This window comes from Mesoplodon densirostris, chromosome 6 (assembly GCF_025265405.1).
Source record: "Mesoplodon densirostris isolate mMesDen1 chromosome 6, mMesDen1 primary haplotype, whole genome shotgun sequence".
NCBI classification, from domain to species: Eukaryota; Metazoa; Chordata; class Mammalia; order Artiodactyla; family Ziphiidae; genus Mesoplodon; species Mesoplodon densirostris.
In genome coordinates, this window is record NC_082666.1 from 85,325,702 (window position 1) to 85,350,473 (window position 24,772).

A 24,772-nucleotide genomic window follows, 5' to 3' on the forward strand; every position below is an offset into this window, starting at 1 on the left:
CTCTCCTGTTGCGGAGCACAGGCTCCGGACGCGCAGGGCTCAGCGGCCATGGCTCATGGGCCCAGCCACACCGCGGCGTGTGGGATCCTCCTGGACCGGGGCACGAACCCGTGTCCCCTGCATCGGCAGGCGGACTCTCAACCACTGCGCCACCAGGGAAGCCCCAAATTATCTTTTTTTTTTTAACTTGTTTTGTTCAAAACAGGATATCCAAACAAGGGACATACATTGCATTTCATCTCTTTAGTTCCTTTTAATCTATAACAGCCCCTCCTCAACTTCCCCCTTTTAATCAGGCTATCAACTTAAGGGAGAAACTAGCACAATTATAACCATTTTTATTCACTTCATGCCCCCCATTATTCACTATGCCCCTCAGAACATGGCGGACCTGATTGAGACCTTCCAGCCTCAAGAGTCAATTTTTCAGTTCCTTTACTTTTTGTCTTCAAAGTGGAAAAAACTACATATGACACATCATACCAGCAGCTGTATTTTGTCTTCCAGAAGTTATGCACATTACTAAGGACTAAGCATGTCTGTTATTACAACGATACTTAATTACAATGGGAAGCACACTGAAGTCCTCCTTGAGAGACTGGTAGGAACCCGGTCAACCTATCCCGTTACAAAGAAGGCACCAGTACCAAACCTGGGTAATTCTCTTAAGAACAGAACTGCCCATTGTTAATTCTAGAACTTGGGGAATTAGTAGGCCAACAGACAACTGTGATGGAGGGGAAAATCAGTTTGCTGTATCACAGTATGTGCTGGGTTCATTTTCTTTGTCAGAGGTTTTTAATTATTTAGGATGAAGCTCCATTGCATGTTTTGTAATAATAATGAAGTCTGAGGAACACAAAACCTCACTACAGCAGGGCACAGCTTTTAAATCCTTGCTGAGAGCAGGCAAGGGATCCAGGGCTTCTGACCAGCTTTTTGCGAGCGGTAATGACTATCAGGTCTGTAGACAAAAAAGGGAGAATTAGCCAACTCTGAATGAAAAATCCAGTTCTCTCACTGAAGCCACCAGTGGCCAAGTGACTCTGGAACAGCTTTTTGCTCTCGTGGGGGCAGCTCTCTCCAGCTCTGGCCTCACCCAGCTCGCCCTGCAGCACTGGGCAGGAGCCAAGGGTTGATGAGCCCTGACAGCGGCCCAGAGCAAAGCTTCCTGTGGGAATGTCCCCAGGGACTCTCATTAAGATCGGCTCCTTTTTACACTCCTGGGTTATATCCTATGAAACGAAACACCAAAAAAGGCATATGTGAGTGAAGTGAGGCCATTCAGGATCTGGGCGTTGCTGCAAGTGGTCCTCGATAAGAGGCTAGCCCCTCCTTCCCAGCCCTGGCACTCCACAGTTACTCATTCAAACCAATTATTTTATTTCAGAAATTACCATGATTAAAAAGAAATTAGTGAACAGTTTAAAAGACTTTCCCTAAAAAAAAAAAAAAAAAAAAAAAAAAGGCAATCCAAGACATGCTTCATTTAGAATACAGCAAATGAATAAGAAGAAGGGCTAAGAAGGCAGGATGGGAAAAATCATTCAGAATTGTCATGGACCCTAAACCTGTGGGAGTGTGACATCTTTACAGGCAATGAAACACAGCTGCTCTTAACTACCCAGAGGCCAACTGTTCTGTGACTGGATAATCCAGGTTATTCGCCCTCTTTCTTGCCAATCTGAGGTTATTAGCTCACATGATGTACATTTCTGCTACTTAGTGCTCAGAAAAGGAATACTCTCTCCAATAGCTTATGGGTTCCTGGGGGACAGGGAATGTGCTGAAATCAGCCCAGAGGTTTGCAAACAGTAGGCACTCAAGAAATAACAGCTTGAGCAAAAAAGTCCTAGGGAGCCTCTCTGCCCCCCTCACCCATCCAGACCATTGCCTATCCAGGGTATGCTGAGGTTTCTCCCATTGTAACACTTGTTAAACTACATTGTAAATTGGCCATGTACTTGCTTGTGGCCCCAGCTAGCAGTTTAACAGCTCAAGAGCATTTTGTTTATTAGTTATATATAAAATGCTTTACACAGGGCCTGGCACACAGGTGTTCATTAAATATCTTGATTGAATGAATGAATGAATGAAGAGGGCAGAGAATGAAATTTATAGCCCCCCCAAAACTACATTTTTTTTCAAATAAATTACATACAAAAGAAATAAAAGTGAGCTTTAATTCCACAACTCAAAAATAAACCTGTTAGTTCACTGTATATCCATCTAGTATTTTTTTCCATTCACCTACAATATATACATTTTGGGTTTTTCATTTATTTTTTTAATAGAAAGAGGATTACATTATGCATAATAGTTTGCAACTTGTTTTTAAAAAACACAATAATAAATATGTCATACATGACTTCCAAGGTTAGTACATACAGTTCTTCTTCATTGTTTATTTCAGTTGCACAGAATTCCAAAGAGTGGGACTTCCCTGGTGGTATGGTGGTTAAGAATCCGTCTGCCAATGCAGGGGACACGGGTTCAAGCCCTGGTCCGGGAGGATCCCACATGCCGCGGAGCAACTAAGCCCATGTGACACAACTACTGAGCTTGTGCTCTAGAGCTCAAGCCACAACTGCTGAGCCCGGGTGCCACAACTACTGAAGCCTGTGCGCCTAGAGCCAGCCCTCTGCAACAAGAGAAACCACCGCGATGAGAAGCCCTCTGAGAAGCCCGCGCACTGCAACGAAGAGCAGCCCCTGCTAACCACAACTAGAGAAAGCCCACGAGCAAAGACAAAGACCAAACACAGCCAAAAATAAATTAAAAAAAAAAAAAAGAATAAGAATTCCAAAGAGTGACTACCATAATTTACCTAGTTCTTTACTGATAGATATGTGGGTCATTGCCAAGTTTTCACTATTATAAACAATGCTGTACAGAAGCGCACTATTAATTAGTGTGTGTGTGTGTGTGTGTGTGTGTGTCAGTGCTCATGCACATATCGGACTCTGTGCCAGGTACTGTACTAGCAAGGCCTTGGTATTGATATATAATGGTGAACACATACCATCCTGCTCTCAGGAAGATCAGAGCTTGATGAGACAGACAGACATTATTCAGAGAATCATATTAACAAATATACAATCACAAAATGGCATAAGTGCTCAGAAGGAAAAGCATACGATCATATGAAAGCATCTCATCAAAGAATCTAGAAGAATGGGGAGGTGGGTGGCACGTGCAAAGGCCCAGTGCAGGAGGGACCATGGCAGAAGTACAGAAGTGAAAGACCATCTGGCTGGATGTCAGAGAACACTGGTGGAGAATGGTGTCTTTGCACACTTTTATAAGAGTTCCAGTCACACATTTATGTAACAAACACGTACTGAGCCCATATTATATGCACGGAATTGGCTAGGTGCATCCGATTCAGCATGAACAAAACAGACACCATCCCTGCCATCTCAGAGCTTTCGTTCTAGCAGAGCAAATTCTGCAGAGAGCAACTGTTAGCTAAGAGAGAATATATAGTTTTTTGAACGCGCAGGCCCAGCGGCCACGGCTCACGGGCCCAGCCGCTCCGCGGCACGTGGGATCCTCCCGGACCGGGGCACGAACCCGTGTCCCCTGCGTCGGCAGGCGGACTCTCAACCACTGCGCCACCAGGGAAGCCCAAGAATATATAGTTTAAATTTTGGGGCTTCCCTGGTGGTGCAGTGGTTGGGAGTCCGCCTGCCGACGCAGGGGACACGGGTTCGTGCCCCGGTCCGGGAGGATCCCACGTGCCGCGGAGCGGCTGGGCCCGTGAGCCGTGGCCGCTGGGCCTGCGCGTCCGGAGCCTGTGCTCCGCAACGGGAGAGGCCACAATACTGAGAGGCCTAGTACCGCAAAAAAAAAAAAAAAAAAAAAAAAAATGTTACATGTTGCCAAACTGCTCCCTTTGGGCAGGGTCCACTTGTTCACTGGGTTAGAAGACTCCTCAAAGCTATTTCTTGACTGAATTGGGTTCCTTAGAGCAACATAGTCCTTTACTAAGTCAATCAGTGATCCCGGGGTCACTGGGTTGTCACAGGCCAGAGGGATTACACATCCTGACAGAAACACATGCACAAATACCACAGTCAAAAAAGACGATTCTGTCAATATTATGACATAGTATGAGTGTGTTTCGTGTTTGGTAATTGCAATCATTCTCGCTTTTGTTGTGGTCATCCATTTACAATGCTTGGTGTCAGTTTATCTCTTGTAAAAATAAAATACAGTTTGTGTGTATGAGTTGTGAAAACAAAACAAAACAAAACAAAAGACGATTCTGACACTCCATCAGGGGACACTAAGATATTTTACTCCAAAAGAAGCTTAATGCTTGATGAGATTTGGGGCATCTCTGGAGATTTAAATTATTCATGTTATACCTGTTCTCATTTATCATGGAAAATTGAGGGATGACTGTATGGGGTCTGGCGACCTAGTAGGGCAGGCTGGTAACATTTGTGCGCGGTTAGATGCGGGGTGCACGGCCCCGCTCAGCGATTCTCCGTAGTTCATTTCAAGTTCACTCTCTTTCACTAATTCCCAGTTATCTGCACTGCAAGTGATTTCTTCCACAATCCCGACCCCCCCACCCCTGCCCCGCTTCACTCACTCCCATCTTTCTGGGCAGATGATCCCACCAGCTCTGATGAAACTGATTAGGACTGTCTGGTAAAAGCTGCCTCTTCTCTACCTTGAATTTCTGAACTTCACCAGTTCTCTTTTCACTTCTAATAGTTTCAAAGCAGTGCTTCTCCAGAGCTTTGTTTTATTTTATTTTCTCCGATTGTCGATAGTTGTGCTCTTTACCAGCAAATTTCCCCTGACCTACACATACCCTCAGGTCTCTTCTTAAGCTTAAAAACCAAACAACTTGTTTAGACACTGATTCTGGCTTCCGCCTCAAGGCTGCCGCTTCTCCCCATGCGCGTTCCTTCGTTCTGGTTGTGAGTCTCATCACCCCGTTTCCCAGGGTTTCCTCCTGTTTCCAGACACCCCCACCTGTCACACTTCCAGCCCACCTTGTATTCTGAAAACACAGACTCCCGTCACTTCCTTTTTCTGCCCTTGGATTTGGGTGGCCCCTTGGCAGTTAAAATCAATCTCTGGAGTGGGAATTTGAAATTCCGAGGAGCCTCCTCACAATCTGATTCCCCTGCATCTTTCCAGCCTCAACTCTTACCATAAAACCTGCCCACCCTGTTGTCTTTGGTCCCTCAAAGCTTCCCCAGAACTGCCCTGTACTTTCTTGTTCTGTGTCTTTGCTCATCACCTTCCTCCACTCTCACTCATCTGTCAAAACCCTCCCCATCTTTCAGGACCCCATGCAAATATCATCTGGCAGAGCTCTTCCAGTCCTCGCCACCCCCACCCCGCCCCCGAGCTATTCTCTTCAACTTCACTCCCTCGGTATTCAGTAAATGCCTGTGTCCCTCACTGAATGGTACACTCACCCCTGTATTCCTCACACAGCTGGCCTAGAATCCTGGTCGTGAACCCATCTTCCCTGTACGTTTGCAACTTCAGCCTCGTTACCTAGGTTTTCTGACTTCAGCCTCTTTATCAGTAAACTGGGTTAAAAATACCCACCTTTAGGAAAGGATATACAATGGAGAAAGACAGTCTCTTCAGTAAGTGGTGCTGGGAAAACTGGACAGCTACATGTAAAAGAATGAAATTAGAACACTCCCTAACACCATACACAAAAATAAACTCAAAATGGATTAGAGACCTAAATGTAAGAACCAGACTCTATAAAACTCTTAGAGGAAAACACAGGAAGAACACTCTTTGACATAAATCACAGCAAGATCTTTTTTGATCCATCTCCTAGAGTAATAGAAATAAAAACAAAAATAAACAAATGGGACCTAATGAAACTTAAAAGCTTTTGCAAAGCAAAGGAAACTACAATCAAGACAAAAAGACAACCTTCAGAATGGGAGAAAATATTTGCAAACAAATCAACGGACAAAGGATTAATCTCCAAAATATATAAACAGCTCACGCAGCTCAATATTAACAAAATAAACCACCCAATCAAAAAATGGGCAGATGGGGCTTCCCTGGTGGTGCAGTGGTTGAGAGTCCACCTGCTGATGCAGGGGACACTGGTTCGTGCCCCAGTCCGGGAAGATCCCACATGCCGCAGAGTGGCTAGGCCTGTGAGTCATGGCCACCGAGCCTGCGTGTTTGGAGCCTGTGCTCCGCAACGGGAGAGGTCACAACAGTGAGAGGCCCGCGTACCACAAAAAAAAAAAAAAAAAAGGGCAGAAGACCTAAATAGACATTTCTCCAAAGAAGACATACAGATGGCCAAGAAGCACATGACAACCTGCTCAACATCACTAATTATTACAGAAATGCAAATCAAAACTACAATGAGGTATCACCTCACACCACTCAGAATGGGCATCTTCAGAAAATCTACAAACAACGAATGCTGGAGAGGGTGTGGAAAAAAGGGAACCCTCCTGCACTGTTGGTGGGAATGTAAATTGATACTAAGGAGAACAGTAGGGAGGTTCCTTAAAAAACTAAAAATAGAATTACCATATGACCCAGCAATCCCACTACTGGGCATATACCCTGAGAAAACCATAATTCAAAAAGACATATGCACCCCAATGTTCACTGCAGCGCTATTTACAATAGCCAGGTCATGGACGCAACCTAAATGCCCATCAACAGATGAATGGATAAAGAAGATGTGGTACATATATACAATGGAATATTACTCAGCCATAAAAAGGAAGGAAATTGGGTCATTTGTAGAGACATGGATGGATCTAGAGACTGTCCTACAGAGTGAAGTAAGTCAGAAAGAGAAAAACAAATATTGTATATTCACGCATATATGTGGAACCTAGAAAAATGGTACAGATGAACTGGTTTGCAGGGCAGAAATAGAGACACAGATGTAGAGAACAAACGTATGGACACCAAGGGGGGAAAGTGGCAGGGGGTGGGGGTGGGGGTGGGATGAATTGAGCGATTGGGATTGACGTGTATACACCGACGTGGATAAAACAGATAACTAATAAGAACCTGCTGTATAAAAAATAAACAAAATAAAATTCAAAAATTAAAAAAATACCCACCTTTTAGGATTAAATTTAAATTAAATTTATTATAACTCATTGGGTGAAGCAAAATGAAATTTCTCTCAGAATTTCTTATACCTAAGGCAAGCTCCAAATATACAGAAAATATGTCCTGTTTGCTTTCTACTTGCTGTCATCACAATTCATTTCCAAATAATATACTCCATCTGATGAAAAATATCCTTTTCTCATGCTGTGGTGTAAGTCTAAGTTTCATCAAGCATCCTTGTCAATAATATTACTTTGACTATTTGCATTAGCATCTTCCTTAATTAAAATCTCATCCTTTTTGCAGATATCCATGATAAAAAAAAAACTTTGCTGTGCAAATAACATTGAGAGGAATACCTTAACAGGTTATGATAGTAACAGATGAGATAGTATGTCTGACGTGGCACATCAGCTAAAAAGCTTACTTTTAAATTACCAAAAAAAAAAAAAAGGAAAGCAAGAATGTTAAAAATAATAAAGGAAAGGAAATCTAAATTTTTTTTTAAATCAAGAATCCACAAAATGTTATCAATGACAATGATATGTAATGATCTGAGACTCAAGAACTGGGTTTACAAAATCTAAACTGGGGTAGAAAAATGAACACCACTTTATTTTCTGGACAAAAGAGGATAAATTTGAATAGAGACTGTGAAATTTCACCCAGGTTTTTCCATGGTGGCCCCAGAGTGTGTACACATGCTTCCCAATTAGCCAGCCTGGCTTCTTAGCCATGAGCCATGGTAACCGAGTTAACTTATTTCACAGCCCTCTTTTACTTCACTTACCACCTCAGCGTGCAATCTTGGAGTTTCTGCTTTAATTATTTTGCAACTTGGCCCAGACCTTGGTATCACGCACAGTTCATAACCATAGGAGGAAGCAAAATTCGTAGCTGTCACCAATATTCAGGCAGACATCATGGCCAGTTACATGGTGATGGGAGCCAGGCCAGAAAGGAGTGGCCAGCATCTCAGCTAGTCAGAACAAGGGCTGCAAGCTACCATGAGCAATGCGGGTCGGAAGTCACAGGAGGGAGGTCAACTCAGGGTGGTAGAACGAGGCACTTACAGATGAGAAGCAGACTGGACACAGAAGATTAAGGTTTGAGGCATCCCAGGTCCCAGTCCATCTAAGCAGGCTTGGTCACAGACACAAGACTAGGGGAGCCAGCAAGGATGGAGCCTGACAGCTGAGGAGTTCTGACAAAAGCCTGTGCTGTAGAGCCAGGCAGCCTGCGTGTTAGACTTGTCTAGAGATGTCACGTATCCACTTGGCAGCAATGAGTGTTATTTCATCTCACAAAGCCTCGGTTTCCTTATTTGTGGAAGAGAGAGCACAGTGTGAGGAATAAAGTGGGACACCCAGAGGAAGCTCCTAGGACATCTGGCACCTGTCTGGTATTGGACAAACAGACAGATAAGAGTAAAGTTCTGACTAAATGATAATCCCTTTCCCTTTCCCAAGAGGCTAAAGGTGACTTTCCACTCAGCCTCTATCTGCTTTACAGATAGGCAAGTGACCCACCCTCTGAGAAGCTGGGAGTGCAAAGTGTGGGAAGCAAACTAATCTGACACTGGCCTTTCTAGTCCAAACCCATCATTACCGCACAAATAAATATACCTTATTTTTAAAAGTTGAGAGAGAGAGAAAAAAAAAAAAGTCCAACAGTAAATTGTCATTTTTCAAAATGCAGCTCCAGGGTTGTATGACTTCGGGGAGGTCACACACGTAAGAGCCAGGCTACATATATCTCCCATGTTTCAGGGAGACACAAGACGAAACAAAACCAAACCACCCTGTGAAATCATTTTCAAATTTAAGGCAAAATGTAAATGCCCTTACAAGGACAGTGAGAGGATGACGTTTGACTTTCCATATCTAGTTGGGTAATTTGGCAAGCCAGCTCAGACTTGCTGATCTGAGCTAACGCCAAGCCCCCTTCCCTGAGAGGGTGAACGTGTGCGCTGGATCAAGTGTACAGAAGATCAATGATAAACCCTGCTTCTACCGGGACAGAGAGCCTGCTCTCTCCTATCAGCCGGGCATACCTTTGCTTTTCATTGAGTTAAGAGCTGACTGTGGGGACCATAAATCATCAGTTTCCAGAACACAAAGGGATCTGGGTGATGGAGCTGATGGAAGTTCACACATCTGCTTATGTTTTAAGAACAAGGTTCACAACATAATTAGTGCTTGGGTCGCATAATTAGCAAGTCTCCTGGGCTGACCCAAATTAACGTGGCTAACATTCTTTTACATCTCTTTGTTCCAGAATGCTGAACTGTATGGACATGTTGGAAACTGATGCAAATGTGTTCTGCTCTCTTGCATCAACTGTTCACAAATGTGTCTGTGACAGGATCCCCAAGGAAGCAACTAGATTCCATACAGGCTCATTTCAAAACAGACAATAAAGAAAGTTACACACACGCAAACTATAAGGAAATGAAATGCAAACTTTAATAAACTACAGAAGAGTGAGATCGTGTCAATAGGAAATTTTCTAGTTTGCTTGTAGTACTCTATGGCTCAACTAAGAAAACTAATCTCTTTCTGAAATTTTCTTTATCATAAAAAAAATGCTGCCTATATTTGTGTTCTCTACATTAAAAGTTAAGAATGGCCCTTATTTCAAGTACTCATTCTCTATCTCCAATAAATAAAATATGATCAGATATTAAGGATGGGGAATCCAAAAGTTCCTCATTCATTTAATGTGGAACTTTGACTAATATTGAGTTATCATACATATTTAAAACATTCGTAACACTGCCATTAATAAGAATTTTTATGATTATCTCTATTGCCATTATAATAACAATACCTGTACTTACAAGTATAACAATCACTTCTATGATTATTATTATTGTTATTATAACCTGATTAAACTCAGAGCTGGGCTACTGTTCTCAAGGCAGTCCAAGACCTGCTGGATGAGGTCTCTACTGCCTGAGCGCAGGTACCTGCGTGGTAATTAAGCTCCCCAGGTGATTCCAGACCTGGTTACCAACAACTGAGAATCACTGTCTCAGACTTATGGGAAATCTTTTTAGATCCTGCAGAATGAAAGGATAAAAACATCAAAATTCCTCCTTTAAAGTAAGTGTGGCTGTACTATTTTACAGTTGTCAGAAAACCATATGAGGTAAGCGCACAGGGCCAAAGGACACAGCCTCATTTATTTTCACCTACAGGTTGATGATGTGCTTAAAGAGATTTCAAACCAAACCCTTCAGGTGTGAATGCCATTCAGTACCTCTTCTGTATTCAGGAAATTTCCATCCAAGTGATCCTTGAAAGACTCCTCACTGTAGACACTACCATACTTGTCCAGATTAAAAGAACCAAGGGGGCGCTCTGAGAATGAGACACATTCTCAGAGCCACATCTGAGAATAAGCCAGTCAGGGATTAAACACATATTTGGCCTACGGCTTGCTGACACCTACAGAGATATTGGCTGTACATCACCACTCACTTTTTAAATGAAATAACCACTGCAAGCGATCATACCTGAAATATATAATTAATATCTCCAAAAATATCATAAGATGATCGTCTCAGTTTACTGATTTGAAAATGTCCCAACCTCTGCCATGAATCTACAAGAAAGTCTATGGCCAAACACTTACGAAAAGAACTACATCATTAGTATTGAAAAAGGTAAACTAAAATAAAGCTTTTGCCTATTAGATTGGCAAGATTTAAAACATTAATACAATGCAGAATTTGCAAGGATGTGGTAAAAACAGGAATACTCAGACCCTACAATGAAATTTGGTATGGTCTTTCAGGATGCCAGTTTAGCAATCTTTACCAAAAGTCTTAAAAATATGTACACACTTTGACCCAGCAATTCCATTTCTAACAATTTATCCTGCAAAAGTGTTCAATATGGCACAAATGAGAAAGCAAGTCAGAAAAAAAGTGTGGTGTACAGCCAATAAAAACAATCAGTATTTATATACAGGTCCTCACTCCCTTATCTATAATCTGAATTCTCAAAAGTTCCAAGAACTGAGAGATGTTTTTTGTGATGCATTTATGGGAAAACGTGACCTACTACAAGAATATTTAAAGTCTTTATTCCATTAATTATAAATATTAGTATACTTTGCTGCTGAAATGTTAATGCATTTGATTACAGGGGCCTATCCCATACATCGATGGGGGTTTTACAAAATATATAGTATATTTCTCATATTATGTTTCTAAAATCTAAAAAGAAAAAAACTTTGAATTCAGAAACAATCTGGCCCACAAAGTTTTGGATAAGGGACAGTGACCCCACATTTATATGTGCATAGTTAAATTTTAGTACGTCTACCTATCATAATGTTCACAGTGATTTTTACTTTCTTCCTTTGCTTTCATATGTTGTCTAATTTTTTTTTATAATGAGCACATTTACCTTTATTTTTATAAAAATCAATGTATTTCCACTTGGGAAAAGGGGGAGGGGGGAAAGAATCTGGTCCTTATGAAAACATTCAACCAGATTTCTTAATTTCACGTATTATAGCTCTGTTCACATATTATAACTATGTGCTTTATAATTCATAGTCAAGTGATTTTTCTGCTGAATAAGCTTTCCAATCACTTTCTTGATTTGTGACCAAGCTCACCATAGAGTTGTATCTTTACATCATTTATAGTAGTCTAGATCAAGACCTATTGGCAGCCCAGGAGTGCAGCAGCTTAGACACCTTCCTGGGCTCCCATAAAAGATCTCTCCCTGGGCAACTGTCAGAAAACAAACAGATGCCCAATAGTGCCAGATGTATCACCACATGCACCACACAGAATGACAGGAAGGAGGACAAAGAAAGGGAAATCACAAAAGGAAGAAAAATATATACGCTTTCATGTAGATATCTTTCTCTTGCATGAAAATTAGAGAACTAAATAGTTTTGTTGAGTATCTTATCTCTCTCTCTCTAATGAGACTGCAAGTCCCCATAAGCAAATGCATGTCTAATACTTCCTTTGACCCTAAGAGAAATGAAAAATGCATAGTTTTTTAAGTTAACTAACTGCTAAACAAATAACCATGCTATTAATCGAAAATATAAAGAGGTAATTAAAAAGTTATAGTCAGGAAGCAGAAGTCAAATGGATGGTTGTAAGAATTAAGAGTTTAAAAGGCCCACAATAACAGTAGTATCACACAATCAGCTCCATTCCATTAGATTCTGGTTCATTCATTCTACGATAGTTACTGCTTCCAACTGCGGGTCAGGCAGGGTGCTAGGTACTGAGACACGGCAGTAAGCAGCACGGTCTTGCCTCTGGCCCAGACAGAGGGGGTGGGAGGACGGCTGCAGTGGCCGCAGAGAACTCCAGCTGCTCTTTCTCATAAGGAACTTAAATGTGTGTGTCCTGGTGCCAACGGCGTTTATGGAGTCCAGTACAGCATTGCTTTTTGGAAATTATGAAGCCCAACTCTGATTTAAAAATCCAGCCCGTAAACTTGCAACTGGAGTGATTTGAGACTCACATTTTAAACACTTTTTTATTTGTGAAATTAGAATACTACCTGCACCTCACACTTCTGAGCATATAAAATACCTGACACGGTGTTCGGCCCAGGTTTGTTTGTTCGATTGGTTGGTTAGTTTTGCTGGGCAAAGGTTATTTCTCTCCCTTTTCCTTCCCCCCCACCCACTTCCATTTTCCGCAATGGACTGGCTGCCCCCCCTTACTTGCAAACACCCTGGAGTCAAGACAATAAGATACCCGGACCACCAGGAAAGAGTCAGTGCTCCTTGATACCAGGAGTAACATGGCTCATGAACCCCTTCCGAGTCACCACCGTTACTTACATTCTAGACCAGCTGTCCTAGGTCTTATCACAGTCTAGGCCACTACTTCCTGGAAACCACTGGTGTACCTGGTAATGACTCATGTCTCATTGCTGTGTCATGGCCTCTTCAACATCTTCAAACAATCAGCAATTTATTCTTACACACTCTGCAGTTTATCCAAAGGCCCATATGTTTCCCCTGACCCAAAACTTTCTGAGAAGAATTTGACAACAACCATTTAGTGGGCGCTACTATACTGACGTTACCATCCTGAAAGTTTTGCATCAATTGGGTTTGTATCAGAAAGTTTGTTCTCAGTTTTTACATAATATCTAATGGAAAAACCTGAATGAACCTTTTGGCCAACCCAATATGTTCTCTCATTAATGCCCACATCAACTATACAAAGTGGGTAACATTATTACCCCTCAGTTTTCAGATGAGGAAGACAGAGCTTAGAAAGTCTGTAACTTGCTGAATATCCTTCAGCTGAAATCCCACAGATATATCAGTTCTGGGATCTTTACTCAAAAGTTAGCCCATCGATGATTTCATATTGCCTCTAGTGGTACAGTCAGTTATTTCAAAGACGGCTCTACCTTCAGGCAACTTCAGTATCACCTGGGAGCTTGTGAGGAATGTAGAATCTTGGACCTTCCCCAGATACACTGAAATACAATCCACATTTTAACAAGATCTCTATGTGGTTTGCATACACTTTAGAGTTTGAGACGCACTGTTCTAGAATATAAAATCACCATCCCTAACCTCATATTCATTTTGGATGATCCAAAGCTGCCATCGGACTATATGGCAGCTATATGCAAATTAGAAGGCACCTCATCTTCATATAGCATTTGGCAAAATGATAGTGTCATTGCACAAAGAAAAAGAAAACACTTCCTTCAGGCCGCCCTTCTCCCCCATGGCTGGGCACACACCACTCGACATCTACAGAGACCATCAGCAAAGTATGTGGTATTGGCCATTTTATGCCAATATCAAATTCTTGGCCAAATACCTCACTGACATTGCACTTGGCCCTGCTAAAGCCAAAATTCCTAAAACTCTGACAAGCACTGCTAACACTAAATTTTCCATTACAATATGGAATACAGGATCAAGGTCAATTGAAGGATTACTGAATCCAAAAGTATTTTAACACCCAACTTTAGTGAGGGTTTGGCTGCAGTGTAGTCTAACCAAACACTATACACTCTTATCCCTTTGCCATGAGCACAGCCTGAGGGAGAAGATCAGGCTAGTGCCTCCAAAATACACGAGGAAAACGGTGACCTGAACAGCCAAACTCCTACCACAGAGCCACCATTTCAAGAACTGTTCACTACCTCCCAGATAGGCCAGTGTCTACTACAGTCAGGACAGCCTTCTTTTTTTTTTTTTTTTTTTTTTTTTGCGGTACGCGGGCCTCTCACTGTTGTGGCCTCTCCGTTGTGGAGCACAGGCTCTAGACGCGCAGGCTCAGTGGCCATGGCTCATGGGCCCAGCCGCTCCGCGGCATGTGGGATCTTCCCAGACCGGGGCACGAACCCATGTCCCCTGCATTGGCAGGCGGACTCTCAACCACTGCGCCACCAGGGAAGCCCAGGACAGCCTTCTTTTTAGCTCAAAACCATTATGCTTTTTACCACAGAGGATGTGCGTACATTGAAAGAAGCAGATAACCTACCAACCAATCTATAAACTTATACATCTCAACAGTGGTATCAAGTTCCTTGATACACGCTGGTAATGCCAGTTCTTTCTAAGTCATTTTTCATTTTAAACAAATAACACAAGATTGTAAGAAAACTGCAACAACTTAAAGGTCACCTTCTTAGCAAATTCACTTTAAGAAACATAAAATCAGGAAAATAAATGTGTTCAAAGTATAGGTTTACAACAAATCAATCAAAACTAGTGATCACAGCTTTAAGTGGAACATTTTATTATTTTTTTAAAGTATCAATACATTTCCTTGAGGATGCTCATGTTTGGATACATGCACATATATTCATGAAAATCATAGTATATTAACAGTATGCTATTTAAAAGCACAGTTATGTAGAAAGTATAAGTGATTTGGGGTAAACAGTACGGGGAAGACTACAGTACAAGAAACAAGAAGATTTTAGGCTTTGATATACGTGACCAACATAAGCAAAACTGCCACTTTGCTAAACCCTAAGCAAGCCCCACCCTAAATGTCAACAACAGCAAAAAGTCCGGAACTGAAATTATTTCTTCAGTGGTGTGAGAATGAGGAAGAAAAATGCTAGCATGTCTCATATTCTCACTAGATCCCTTCAAACTCCATTAGGCATTCACTTTCTTTGGTTCCAACAAATAGATTCTGACTCTCTAATTGAAAATAGATGCATTGTTTTAAAATTAAAGGGGAAAATCATGCATTACGTGGTTTAAAAGAAGAAGGAAAGTATGTATGTGATGCTTTGCCAGGAGTTAACTAAGAACAGCCAAATGACCAGATTCACAACTTCCTACTAAAATGTGTTAAACTATGCCACATGTATTTTATATGGTGGCTGTCGGTCCATGGACGTCCAAGTTCTGAGCAGCTGAAAGGGATTTGGAGGGAGAATGCTTTAGCAGAGTTCTCACGTGTATTTGGACTAATCAGTAATGTTCCTTAGAGCACTTGCTCTTTTCTTTTTTAAAAACAGCCAAATTGGTTTATGTTGACTTTCATATAGGAAATGTTTGGTAAATATTTGTTGAGTGACAAAATGAAAGAAAACAGACATTGCATTGCACTGGGCAAAGGACGGTCTTTTCAGTAAATGAGTTAATTATATACCCATAGGAAAAAATAAAACCTGACCCCCCCACACATCACACCATACTCTACAATCCATCTGAAATGGATTTTAGATCTGAATGTAAAAAACAAAACAAAGAATTCAGAAGAAAAACCTGCAGATTATTTAAACAACCTTAAAGCAGGCAAAGATTACTTTAAAAGGATCAAAAGGGTAAAAAAAATGATAAACTGGACTATATTACAATTAAGAACTTCTTTTCACCTAAAGAACTATGAAGAAAATAAAAAGCAAGCCACAGGGTTGAGATGATATCTGCAATACATTTACTCAACTGAGATTCCTTAATATATGAAGAGCTCCTACGAAACAATAAGAAATCAGACAACCCAATAGGAAAAAAAAAGGGAAGAAGTATTTTTAAAAAGATAACCAATGGCTGATAAATATATGAAAAGGTGCTCAACATGCCTACTTATCAAAGAAATACAACAGTGTGACACCACTATCCAGCCACCAGAATAAATAAGAAGACTAATAATATACCAAGTGTCTTCAAGGATATGGGGCAACTAGAACTCTCAAAGGTAACTGGTGGAAGTGTAAATTGGTACAATTATTCTGGAAAACTCTTTGCTAGTATCCACGTACTGAAACTGACCAGATGTATACCTTCTGACTCAGCAATTCCAAATTCTAGGTACATAACCCAAAGAAATACATGCTTATGTTCACCAAAAGACAGGTACAGGAATGTTTATATTGGCATTATGTGTAATAGCCAGAAACATCCAAATTTCTATTAACAACAGGATATATAAACAAACTGTAGCATATTCATAAAATGGAATATTATACAACTGTGCTGTCCAATACAGTAGCCACTAGTCACATGTAAATATAAATTTAAAAGATTAAGTGAAGTAAAAATTCAGTTCCTCCGTCACATTGGCCACGTTTCATGTGCTCAATAGTCACATGTGGCAAATAGCTACCATACTGTACAGACATAAACCACTTTCATAAAGTTCTATGGGGCACTGCTATTAAACAGCAATAATAAATGAATAAATGAAGTAACAACATAGGTGAATTCCACAAATGTAATGTTGAGTGAAATAAACCAGACACAAAGGAGTATTATACTGTATGCTTCTATTCATACAAAGTTCAAAAACTAATCTATGTTATTAGAAGGCAGGATGGTAGTCCCCCCTCAGGGTTGGGAGTATTTTGAAGGAAGCACAAGGAGGCTTCTGAATTCCTGGTCATGTTAATCTGGATGAACAGGTCTGTATGCAAATGTGTTCACAATGGAAAAATACATGGACAATACTAATGATGTGCACACTTTTCTGTATAAAAAAATTACCAAAAAAAGAAAAGAAATCAGCCTTAGTCTATTGCTCAAGTCTTTCCTTGCTTCAGAGTTCTCCTCTGATGAACATGAACTCAAGATAACTCATCCTGCATAAATGATATGGCATGCCTTGGGATTATGGATTAATTTTAGCCAAGAAAAGGGGATTACAAAATTCATCTTCTATTTTTATATGGCTGACATGGGTATAAAAAGAATAAAGAACTACAGTGGAACAAGGATAAAGTGAGGAGAAAACATGGCTAGGACATATTTGCAAGACATTAAAAGAGAAAAGAAAGTACACAAAGGGATTTTGAAAGCTGATACAGGTTACTAGAGAATCCGTGTTGATCAACTCCACAGCAAGAGTCCTAGAGAGAAAGGAAAAAGTGGTAAACCAACCTCAGAAAAAGAGGTGGTTGACACATCAAGTGGGTCATGAAAAGTCTCTAGATTCCTTTAGACTATTTATTAGAAAGAAAACTCTCAAAGATTTGTAGAAGCAGGAGTAGAAAGTTTCCCTGTGAAAAAGTACAGGCTGCCTTTGGTGGCCAGAAGCCAACAACCCAATTAAAATAACTATCGCTACTAACACCCACAAAACCTGCAGCTGATTTTGAACTTTGAACACTGTTTTTTTTTTTTTTTAAAGAGTACACAGACATAAATATTGTAATCACTTATGGGACTGAGATGCAAAGAAAGAAAAATCTCCACTGCTCTAGAGACCACTGTCAAAGCAAATCTGTTTTAAATTCTTTTTTTTAAAAAAATCCTCGTAAGTACTCTGGAATGGACAATGTTCAAAAATGGTAGGAGCTTTAAATTATAACAAATAACTTTAACAACAGCTTCATCTCTTTGTTAGAGTTTTGGAATCAGAGAATCAGCGTGAAAAAAAAGTAGTGTTGGAAAGCATTTTAGAGGTTGTCTAGCCCATCCCTGGTCTTATTTCATCAAAATGGCCTTAAAGAATTTCACATGTTAAAAATACATTCTATTTTTGAACACATCCAGATAAGGAGATTTCTCTCCTTGGTATCCCATTTCAATGACTGTCACTCTGAGGAAAGTTTTCCTTAGATACCTCCTAAATCTGGTCATGCTGTTTAAGCTATTGTCTGTTTGTTTTATTCTTAATAAAGATGGAAGATAAGTAGTATTTGTTCTCTCCATGATGACAAATTCATCTTATAATAACTTCCAAACGTTTTTTTTTTCTCATTTGCAAGACATTTTCACATAGATTATCTATTTAGCCCTTGAAATATCTTATTATTACCTGTACCATTCTACAGATGAGGAAATTCAGGCTTAGAGAGTAAAGAAATTTAAGCATAGGGAGGAAATGTGACAATCCCAAGGTTACTCAGCTATTCAGTGGTCTGGCTCAAACTCAGCTACTCACTTCATTTATAACTGTTGCTATATCACTAACCTCCCAACCTTCCCCAATATCCCACCCTGAACAATGTCAGAATAAGAAAATGTATTTTAGGACAGGCTTAGCGAATGCTGAGCAAAACTGGAGGGCTTGTATCTATAGAGAATCCATGTGTCATTTTATTTTTTAAATTGATGGTATGATTTTGCAGTGGATAATTGTGATTTGTGCCAGCATCATTCCTCTTCTTCTACTAACTGTACCCAGACTTCCCTCAGGGACTGTCAATCAAATTGCCCAGCCTTGTCCACAAAGCTAGCACAGAAGCTGGGCTAGACAAATCAGGCAAGTTTTCCCAGGAATTTGAATCCTGAATGGGGTGACAGAAGACTGGAAACGGTCAGAGTTCATGCTTCTCTCATATGAGTTCCACAGACCTTTCCTGGCTTCTGAGAGTTAGTCCTTCGGCTTCTCCTCAATTCTCCAAGTGACCTCACAGTCCCATCAATCCTTCTTCCACTTAAGTTAGCCAGTGTTGGCTTCTGTTGCTTGCAAGCAGAGAACCTTGACTGAAACAACTCTTCAGAGGCACAGATACCGACATATACTGATTAAGTTCTGCCTTTATTATGAGCTTATCATACAGGTGACAAATATTAAATTGAAATCAGTCTCTTAGAAAATTACCTCATGTTGAAAAAAGTAGTACAGTAATTTTCTTGTTCAACTGATCAAAGGCAGGAACAAGCTGGCAAGTCCTCCAAAATCTTGGCTACATTTGTCTTTTGAAAAATGGCTTCTGGGAGCTTAGATTTTTCAGGAAGCAGAGAAAGTTCAGAAAGCTGTAAATGTGCTTAACCAGGTACTTTCCCCGTGACACATCCTTTCCTAGAAAGGTTCTGGGAGGACCAGAAGTATTTGTTGCAACATGTCCCCGCAACCTCTCCCCCCCCCCAGGAGAGAGGGTAACACAGGAGTCGGGCCTGGAAACTGCTGGCTGGCTGGTCAAAGGCAGCTGCAGCCTAGGTGTTAAAAGAGCCCTGGTCATCAGGATTTTGGGGTCTAACAGTAAAAGCTAGAAGAGGTGACAGTGTCTTCCAAACATTAGCATGTGGCTGAGTTCTACTCAATAACTGTCTTAAAGATTCATCAGATTCTTTTCTCTTCCTGGGATTGGCAAAGAGAGCAAAGGCCTTTCAATACTTTGAAACTGCTGTAATACCTGGATTTCACAGTTCACAGAAATGATAAGCCAACAGTAAAGGGACACCAGGACCTGCTAACTGGAGTGATTCACTCAGTGAACAAAAGCTCCTACAACATTCCTGGCTTCTTGTGCGGGAGACAACAAATTATAAAACAAGAAGCCTGCTCACTGTAAGGAAATCTGCAATCGAATAAAAAAGTAAGGCATGTGTATATGAAACAACAACAACAAGCAAAGCCGGAAGAATGCCAACTACCAGATACGGGTAGTAAGTACATAAAAATCAGGAGTTCAAAACCTTGTGATCTATTTTCCCAAGCTGTAACTCAAGACAGTTCTTAGCATGTTAACATAGAAATTTTATTGAGCCGATTTCAAGGCCCAAAGAATAATCCAAAGAGTACGCCTGTATAAGACAGGAAAGCATAAAATAATAGTGCTGAAATTTGTACCTTTTGGAAAGTAAGAAATGACAGAGTAATCTGCCTCATCATTGAATGCCTTGTACCTAGTGGAGCCTTAAATGGATCTTTTGATTTGACTAAGCAACAAATATTTAATCCCTTTCAACATCAGCTATCAACGCGTGTGTTTAGGAAAAAGGCAAAGTAATACATAGAAATAAATAAACCCGAGCTCACAGTATTCAGAAGAAGTCCTCAAACACATTCTCTTACTTGGGCTGGGTCCAAGCAGCTCACCTATAAATATTACTTGTTTGGGAAAGAAAGTCCAAGAACAGGATAGTGGATACACGCCCAGGGAGGAATTAATCTGGTTTGTTTTTTTTTTTGGTAAAAGTTTGCAATTTATTGCAAGCTCCCCTGGAAATGAAGATCCCTGGAACACTGAGTAAGGGCCCTGAAGAGACATGAATGCGACGCCACTACCTGGGGCAGAGGTTGTGGCCTGGACTCCCCTTGACCACTGTGCCAGCCCCCAGCTAACCAGTGAGACTCTCAATTCAATGTAGTAACACTTACACAAGAGCAAAAGAAATTCCCATATTTCAGCATGGCAGTCCCCTAGCTAGGCCAATTTCACAGCAAACAAAACTGTGAACAACTCCTCAGTTAAGAACGGGTCCTATCGTCTGCAAGCTACATTCTGCTTTACAAAATATATGAACTTAGAAGCAAGAACAAAAGTTAGGCTGGAAAATGTTTGTTTTTTTTTGTTTGTTTTTTTTTGTTTTTTCTTTTTTTTTTTTTTTTGCGGTACGCGGGCCTCTCACTGTTGTGGCCTCTCCCGTTGCGGAGCACAGGCTCCGGACGCGCAGGCCCAGCGGCCATGGCTCACGGGCCCAGCCGCTCCGCGGCATGTGGGATCTTCCCAGACCGGGGCACGAACCCGTATCCCCTGCATCGGCAGGCGGACTCTCAACCACTGCGCCACCAGGGAGGCCCTGTTTGTTTTTATTAATGCTACTACCACGGATTATGGCCAATGTGGCAGTAGGTGCAAAGAAGCTTTTCAATAAACCGAATGGTTATTTATGTTCTATCTTTACGGTCACAAAATAATACAAATCACAACACCCTGCCTCCAAGCAATTGCTAATAAAATGCACACCACGTCCTTTAAACTATTTATAAAATATTAGAGCATACTGTAACCAGACACTTCTGTAGACAATTCTAACCAAGACGTAAAATATTATTAAGTAGGTATCATAAATATAAGAAAATAAAAAATTCAAGCTACTTAGCCTGGATTCAAAAGCTTTCAGAAGCACATTCTAAGCCTTTTTTTTTTTTTTTTTTGGTTCTTATTTCTTCAGTTCTCCTCTATAGGAATTCTGTTCTAGTAAAACTGGCCAATTTATACACTGCATGCACATACCTTCTTCTGAGCATCTACTCTGGCCGTTCCTCCTCCCTCAGCTCTGCCCTTGCCTCTTTCTGGACTGCAAATTTCTGCCTAGCCCTGGTTAACCTTCTCTGCCTCCCTGACAGCCCATTGCATTTATTCCCTTATGTATCAACAGCTATCTGTTGATTTGAATAATCATTTCAACAATGGTGAGGGGCAGGAGAGGAGGCTTTCAGCTGTTTAAGCTTACAAATTATTTACCTATTCATAAAGCAAGTATCTTTTGAACACCTACTGTGTACAAGATACAATGCCAGGGACAATGAATAATGCCAAGATGGAACTGACACAAGATTTACTTTCAAAGAGCCTAGAAACTAGTCAGGAAAATAAGATCAATACCCAAATCATCATAACTAATACAAGCTAGGCAACTATCAATACTCCAGTATAGGTTCCACAAGAGGGTGGGATCGCTTAGTACCACAGGGGGAGCAGAGAAGAATGAGGAGGAATCGGCAGTTGGGTGGAACAGGAAGGAGACAGACGACATTATTTCCTTAATAAGCTTTAACAAAGGCAAGGAGAGAGCAGAGCTCAGGAAGTTAATGGAGGAAGCAAGGGGTGATGCTTTAAAATTCACACACGTTGTAGAGAAAATGGAGCAAATGTGAACGTAATTTATATTATGAACTAAAGGGAATTAAACGTATTGAGGAATTCAGATGTCAGTCACTATATTAGACAGTATGTTAAGTAACCAAGAGATGTGGGAAGGTTTCACAGGATAATTATAATCTCTGAGAAAAATCTGTATTATTATAATGTTTTATGATGTTGATTTTTAACTGAATGGTATCCAACACAGTAAAGTCTGCTTAACTAGAATTGATACAAAGAGCTCAAATAACACACATTAAGCATTCTTCAATGTGTTCTATGAATAGGGCATAAATTCCACATCATCTTCTACATCTGTGTGTCTGTACAATGAATGATCTTCATATGAAAATTTAACGTCAAGGCGAGATCCTGAAGGATTCTTCTGGAGCACCAAGAAAGATGATTTTTTGGTATAATTAAGGAGATGGTATTATACTTTAATGTGTAAACTGGCAATATGTATGTATATATGTAAAATACACAAACAAACATCAATTACACCACACATGTGGTAACTCAGACAGAATTCATCAGATCATCATGTTATCAACCAATTATAGATTGTTAAAGTCACTGGCATTTAAAAAAATTCCTTCTACAGAATAGTCTTACAATTGCAACAAAACAAGCATGCCACCTATTTCAGAAACTCGTTACACTGAGATTTCTTGGGGCGGGTGGGCTGGGGGAGGGGGGGACCCTAATCCTTTTAAATTCAGACTGCTTCCATATCCAGGCAGCCTCATCTGATTCAGTTACCATATTCCCATGAACCTCCCCAGATCTTTTCACTCTTGAGAGTAAAAGCAGGGAGGGTTATTTGTGGAGAGACTCTCATTGCCATCGGAAAACTAACTGTGAAGGTATCAACTAGATAAGAAGCAGCCAGTTGATTTCAAAGAACCACCCCCCAAAAAGAAATGCCCAATTTGAAAATGATCTGAATATTTAGAAGCTTCTAAATGGTAACAGAAGCGGAGGTACAGAGAACTGCTTTATTTTACCTATGATTCATGTTTGTGAGTTATATCTCAGTTAATGAGTCACACTGGGCATGCCAACTTCTTCCTAGTACTCATTGATGCTGGTATATGGAAATATCCTCAAGAGTAGATTATCAAGAGTACTGAGAGAATGAAAGTTCTGACTGAAGGTCCTAAAATAAATGTAGGTGCAAAGGTAGTGTTTTATAAACAAAAGGTGAGGTTTTACCAACTTATTATAAGATCAGCATCTACAAGTTGTAAGGAACAAAGACTACATCCATCAGTAGACATACCAATTGATTAACAGGAAGACATTTCTACAAATTCCAAATAGATTCCGCTTCCCATAAATTCAAAACATAAATTCAAACCTAGAGACACCCTCAGATGCACCAACCTTGTTGGGCATCATGTAGCTATAATATTTGGAGGGTGATTAATTACAGCAATTGTTTTCACCTGAATAAAAAAAATGATTTTTCTATTTCAAGTAAGAAAAAATGCTGAATATTGGGTAAGTTTGCTTGTTTTCTACAAAGCTAAAAATTAAAAAAAATTTTCCCCTAACCCTTTCTCAAGTGATTTTAGAAGTTTCCATTACTTTAATACAACTCCAGCGAAACGTGTTTGAAAGGTTACTGGTAGTGACAGATGGGCCTATTTTGAAATAAAATTAAGCCTGTGGTACTACTGAAAGGAAGTCACGAAATCCAAAATTAAACTGGACAGAATTGTCTTAAGCTGTTTTTGTTCTTTTTTCAAGGGAGTACAAAGAATGGGAGGTTGAAGCAAGGCCACTGCTTCTCATCTGAATCCCCTCACTTGGGTCAATTTGTCTTGAACTGACAAACTATCTTCTTAAGGTAATGTGTGCCCCTACATTCTAAACATCCGTGTATCTACTGTCGAATATCCAAACGTCCTTCACTGATATCACTAAGAATACAATTCCAATTTTTTATAGCTGTAACTTTAAAGACTTAAGAAAAAGAAACAGTTATAAACAACTTGTTGAGCCACTGAAAGCCCCATTTAGGATGAGATGGAAAACGTCCATTAAAAAATCCGCCACATATCCCAGCTCTTCCCAGGAGGAGCTACGCCTACCTTATTGTGCTCGTACTTGTAGGGGATCTTGAGCGTGTCCATGGCTCTGATCATAGCTTGCATGGCCGTGAAGATGTTCTGATACACCAGCTTGGTGAAGCCCCTTTTGTCTTCATCAGAGTAGCCCGACCCGTGGATGATTCTCATCTGCTTGATAAACGTACTCTTGCCACTCTCTCCTGTCCCTGAAAGAGAAACAACAGCAGCTCATCAGACCACGAGACCCTCTCACAGTCTCCCAGACAACTAAACTAGAAACAGGCCTTGGATGTGACATCTCCAAGGGCCTGCTGAGAGGGGCATCACTAGAGGGGGAAATGCCACCTATGGTGAGCACTCAGCAAAATTAGAGGAGTGACAGTCCATTTCAGAGGCAGATGAGCTTTAAAAAAACAAAAAACTGTCACCTCTTTGGAAGCCGCTCAGCATGGAATTTTGATAGTGATTTGTAACCACGTATCTTATATGAAACACAATAAAAATAGCATCGTTTGAACAGAATGAACACTTGATAAAGCTCTCTTCCCTGGAGAATGTCTGAAATGATTCCAGGAGGCTGGGATGTTTAGCCAGGATTTGGAT

At 40.6% G+C, this 24,772-nt stretch overlaps 1 protein-coding gene across 1 annotated transcript in view; it reads right to left on the bottom strand.

Moving 5' to 3' along the window:
* The window catches only part of GNAQ (G protein subunit alpha q), a 302,665-nt gene that overhangs the window by 169,285 nt on the left and 108,608 nt on the right, over positions 1-24,772 (bottom strand). The window contains exon 2 of the mRNA XM_060102351.1: positions 24,191-24,375. Coding sequence (XP_059958334.1) covers positions 24,191-24,375 — 185 coding nt within the window. The remainder of the gene's footprint in view (positions 1-24,190; positions 24,376-24,772) is intronic.